We start from the raw sequence: 5577 nt of genomic DNA on the forward strand, positions 1-5577 counted from the left end.
GCTAGATCACACAGTCGTGGAAAGAAATGGTTAAAAGATGCATTTTGAGGAACAAAATTATTGACATCTCCACTCTATTAAATTACTTGAACTCTTTTTTTCGCAACTCTAATATATATATATATATATATATATATATTTATATATACACACACATTAAAGAGAGAGAGAGAGAGAGAGAGAGAGAGAGAGAGAGAGAGAGAGAGGGAGGGAGAGAATTTCCCTCTACAAACCAGAGAAATACAAATTACCAACATCAGAGAGTACTTTTGTTATTACGGTTTCAACTATAAATGGCTAAAATGTAAAATTACCATGCTGTTGAGGAACATTATGGCAGAATCTATGAGCAGTCATTTCACAATCTTTTGAAGAGGTAAAGATATCTAGATAGTTAAACAATTGACAAAACTTAAATATGCCACTTAGGCAGGAGAACAAATGGAATAAATGAGAACCAAAATTCAAAATATAACAATAATAATTAAAAGGAGATAAAGGGTTTTCGCTACCAATTATTATTTCTCCTCCCATCATGACTGTTGTTGCCAAATCGAGAAGCCGAAAACCTATGGTGATGATAATTGCCTGACCCATAAAAAGTTGAATTATCAAAATCAAGCCTGTTGGACTTTCTAGATGAATAAGAAACAGAAGCATGACCACCAGCACCAAAATTGGATATCCTGGCTCTCTTAATTGTAGGAGTTGAAGGAGATCTCCAACCATTCGATCGAGGGAAGTCATCAGTATCATGAGTGATCCAACCAGCCCTTTGTTTTGTATAGTAACCTGATGCATATCCTCCTCCATATTCTGCTTTCTTTTTTCTTGCCTTACCAAAATCATGTGGAGCAGACCTAAACTCATGATGTTCTTTTCTTTCCTTGGACACTTTCATCTTGGGGGTTGATAACTCCCGATTCCACTTGCTGACCTTTAGACGTGCAAATAGAAACACAGTAAGGTAACATTGCAAGATTTAGTGTAGGAAGTAAGAAATGGCCTATAAAGGGAGAGAAAGGTGGAGAGAAACGGGAAAAAAGTGATGGAAGGATGCAAATGAGCAGTTGTCAATTACAGATATGGTAACTTACGATATTAGAATTAGTGCATTCTCGTGCAAAATGTCCTTCTTCACCACACCTATAACAAGAACTAAGCTGCCATGTACCACTAGTCTCCCCACGAGATCCTGTGCATGCCTGCATTGAAAATGTGCAAGTTGAAAATGACAGCATCCAAAAAGATTCCAAAATAGGGACGAGGAACACACACACATACACACACAGCGAGGAGTCGTGTCATTTCCTGGCCATTTACTTACCAAACCGGTATGGCCTAGTAGACCACATCTGTAACAGGATATTTCCCTCGGGCCACCATTAGGGTAGCTTGCACAGCAAAGATGACCAAATCTCTTACAAATGTAACATTGTATTTCCTGCCAAGGTTAAGAGGAAAATGGGAAAATAATAGGTTAAGCACAAAAACAAACAAAACTCAAGTTATCAAAGCTTCTTCAGCAATACCTTCAGATCATCAGCAGAATAGTAGTTCCTGCATGAGAACATATCGTGGCCAGAATCTCCACATTTTAAACAGAGTCTTGAACTTTCAAATACTCGGTTTTTTTCAGGGCAATCCCTAGCACGGTGACCGCCCTTCTTGCAGATGAAACAATCTTTGCCCTGCCCAAAATCAGCAAACTGAGATAAATACTCCTAAGACCACAAATTGAAATAACATAGGAATTTTAAGGTCCACGTAGTATATCGATCTTGAAATCCAGGATAAACCTAATTTCGTTTAGGCTCTCTTCCAGGATATTCAAAATGCTAACGAGAAAAATAACCTGATCAGCAGGGAACCTACTGATGAGGTCTGAAATCCTCTACCAGAGAGGTTAAACAACAAACAAAAAGATGCAACAGTTGCACCTCCATGATTCTACAACTTAGAATACTATCTAAGTAGAAAACAATCATCACATGCTTCCCTTGTTCTAGTGAAGAAGCTTAATCTGCTAAGCAGACAGGAGGACTAGGCAAGTTCATCTAAATAACGCGTGAGAGAAGGGAGAGGTATTGATGAACCACAAAAAACAAAGTTACTTTGAGAACGACTACGAAAAAAAACTTTTTATAAGGGTTAAAAAAATTGTGATGTTTGGGCAGAAGTGGCTGTTTAGCAGCTAGCATTCTGGTTCAGCATAGTTTTTCTTTTCCGATAGTTTTCTGGTTCAGCATAGTAGGCCTTGCCACTTTTTGTGAACCTCAATTGTCATAGAGTACACAGTTAGTTGAATCGCTTTGTCGACGTTCATCCGCATCACCCATTGTTTTAGTTGGAACTCGGAAGTATAACTAATTCTAACCAGGGATTTTGAAGTCGAGAAGAATATACAGACCCTCTATCATTAAAAACTTGGACAAAAGACTATCATAGGCAGTGCTACACAACACAATCACATTACTAAATTCGAGTTGATTTCTATAGATAAGATCTTCCATTTTAAGCTTAAGATTTGCTAGGTTGTTGAGACATTTCATAGGGTTCTCTCATTTAGTTTGATATATTTTTCATAAGAGGGAAAAATATTACTAATGAAACATGCTATAAACATCATTTTTTAAATTTAAATTAATTTATTAGGAGTTAGGGCCTGACAGTTGGCATAATTAGACCCTCTCAAAGATTAGATTCCAACATATCAACGGCAGGTAATTTGAACTCTCCTATAGAAAGATACGAAAAAAATACTAAAGGCTCAAAACCTGGTGAAGACCAGCGCTATGGTGCCAGACTTTTAGAGCTGTATCACCAGCAACGTAAATGGATATGAGGCGGTTCTTCAGCACTGTAACAGTAGGTCAGATGACCAAACCCTTTTTAGTAGTCTATAAATAGAAAAGACATGAGTTTTAAGGTGCAGAGGAGCACAAAAATCTGCAGAAAACAGAAAACAGCAGCTAGGCTTCTCCAACTTAGGTATTTCTCCTCCTCTTCATTTGTTTTCGTGTTTTACAGTTTTTAGGATGTTTTTCTCATATATCATGCCTTAGATTCCATTTTCCTTTATTGTAATGGATCTTTAAGTGTAGTTTTGGTTCTTATTCTTAGGTTCCATTTTCTTTTATCGTAATGGATTTTTTAAGTGTATATTTGGTTCTTATTTGCAATTCATCCAATTCTTTTATTTTTTCTTTTATAAGCTTTCTCCTTATGGATATTGTGTTAATTATCTAATCTTGATCTTAATGCTACTAGTCGATTAACCATTGGTTAGATTAAGGATCATTATCCATCAGTCAAATTAATTGGATAATCCGACGGAACTTGGAAAAAAAAATTGGATTTAGTCCTAAATGAGTATTGATTTGATTTGTACATAAGTTAGACAAATGGTTGCAAATCACATGTCTCCATATTAGCATTGAATCTAGTATCTTCTTAAGCTCACATGTAGGCTATGATTAAAGGGATAGGTTTACATATGACATAGATATATGCTTATAAAGAATTGAGAAGTCTAGGACAACTCATGTCATTAAGATAAGTCAAGAACTCAATGAAACATCTAGTGAAGTTAGATTGCCAGAATTCGTTGATAGTATTCTAATCAAAGATTTAATTTGGAATAGTTTATCTACAAATGGTATAGACCCATAATTCATGTCATTCGAATAAAATTAGAGTTAACACAACATCATAAATTTTCAAAAGCGTGAATTGTTGAAAATAAAACTCCAATGAGATGATAACCATTCTGCATAAACAACATACTGCTGTGTTTTTCAAAATTTTGGAACAGCTGCCTATTAACATATCTAGCAAAAATCAATCTGTAATATTAATTAGAAGCTAATGAGAAAAACAGAGTGTGGTTCCATGATTTGTGCGAAATAAACTTCAGGAAGTTTGGCTTTTGCCCAAAGTCCTACAGCTGCATGCCAGTGCCTAGGATTAGACTATATTCAGATTGGATAGACAAATGCAAGATCCATGTGTATGCCTAATGCTATTGACCTGCCGGTGATGTCTTTGTATAAATGCAAGACCACTAACCTTTGTACACTGTTTTGAATTATGGTCAAAACTCCCACAAACAAAACATGGTTTTTTGCGTTTGGCTGAAGTACAGTTGACTGCCGCATGGCCTTCTTCCCCGCAATTATAGCAGGTTCCCCAACTGTTGTCTGGAGGGTCAAAGTACCTCGGGCCCCGCTGAGATCATACAAGGAATAATAAAGATATAGACCATACTAAGCCATTTAATAGTGTTTGGATTTGTGAAAAACACTGCAAATCATATTACTTCAACTCACAAGAAGCCTTCGTAGGACGACATTATTAGGCATCTCAACAGGATTCTTTTCTGCTGCATCATCAACACCGTTCATAGCATTAATTTCCATGTTTTCTTCTTTCATTCCATCCGCCTAACACAGTCATGAAGATCCAAGAACATATAACTGATCAAACTCAAAGAAAATACAGCTTTAACCTTGCAACTCAGTGAATATAAACATGCTAAAAAACCAAGATACAAAATTTGCAAAAACAAATTTAAATTACCGGAGACATCTCATTACAGAAATTTTCAAAACCCTTATCTATTCCACTTGACACCTGAAATAACAAATTTAAAAAGAAAATCACATTAATCACTCACAAAAATTAAGAAACGAAAATCACAAATTTTCAGACAATATTTAACTACTTACAGGGTTATCTTCGGTCTCAATGCTTTTTTCCTTCTTCTTCTTCTTCTTTTTCTCTTTTTTGCTATTTCTACTTTCACCCTTCAAATCTGTAACAATTACAGCTTCGCCATTTTTAACTGAGCAGCCACGAAGCAAAGCTTTCTCAATGATTTTCAAGCTCAGGTCTTCATTAGCTTCAGCATCATCATCGTCTTCATAATCTTCTTTTTTTTCCTTAACTCGCACTCTTTTAGATTTCTTAATTTTTACCTCTGCTGATTTTTCTAACTCTATAGCTTCTGATTTTGCTGATTTCTTAATTTTTACCTCTGCTGATTTTTCTAACTCTATAGCTTCTGATTTTGCTGATTTCTTTTCTTTCTTTTCCCGCTTACCCATTTTTACAGTGAAAATCCAATCGATTTGAATAGGGTTTTAGGCGGAGGAGTGAGGAGGGACAAACCCTAATTTTGAATCCCAATTCTTGGGAGTTCCAATATAGGAGAAAGCTAAATGAAAGAGACAATTATTTGGGCTTCGAAATTTTTAGTGGGCTTTTGGAGGTTGCTATTGGAGTTGGACTTGAGAAAACTTTATAACTAGCCATTTTTACGTCCGGTCAATCAAATTTAGCCACATAATCAAAAGTCAACTATATTTAATCAGTACATTAGCACAAAAATAATTTGTTGATAAAAATCCCCCTACTCTGTTTATAAAAGTTACGAGACATAACCTCATACTCTGTTTATGCAGAATTTCATGGCTCAATCTGCAGATTGAAGTAAACTTTCATGATTATTCTTCTGATTCTTCAAATTTTCTAGCTTAATCTTCTGATTCTTCTCGCTGCATTAATCTACGATTCTTC

At 35.7% G+C, this 5577-nt stretch overlaps 1 protein-coding gene across 3 annotated transcripts; it reads right to left on the bottom strand.

Annotated features, from left to right (window-relative positions):
- Window positions 1-247: 247 nt before the first annotated feature.
- LOC104097644 (protein AIR1-like) lies at window positions 248-5243 on the bottom strand. 3 transcript variants are annotated; one of them, XM_009604245.4, is made up of 9 exons: window positions 5034-5243; window positions 4728-4976; window positions 4579-4632; window positions 4329-4442; window positions 4069-4227; window positions 1533-1691; window positions 1328-1444; window positions 1098-1205; window positions 248-937 (listed from the first exon to the last, which is right to left on the bottom strand). In XM_009604245.4, exons 1-9 carry the CDS (start codon window positions 5103-5105, stop codon window positions 509-511), a joined length of 1461 nt encoding a protein of 486 aa, XP_009602540.1. In that variant the 5' UTR covers window positions 5106-5243; the 3' UTR covers window positions 248-508. The 3 variants fall into 3 exon arrangements, with proteins under 3 accessions (XP_009602540.1, XP_009602542.1, XP_009602539.1); XM_009604247.4 differs by having other exon boundaries at window positions 248-588; window positions 673-937; window positions 4728-5195; XM_009604244.4 differs by having other exon boundaries at window positions 4728-5194.
- Window positions 5244-5577: the final 334 nt, after the last annotated feature.

Source organism: Nicotiana tomentosiformis, chromosome 11, assembly GCF_000390325.3.
Source record: "Nicotiana tomentosiformis chromosome 11, ASM39032v3, whole genome shotgun sequence".
Taxonomy (NCBI): Eukaryota; Viridiplantae; Streptophyta; class Magnoliopsida; order Solanales; family Solanaceae; genus Nicotiana; species Nicotiana tomentosiformis.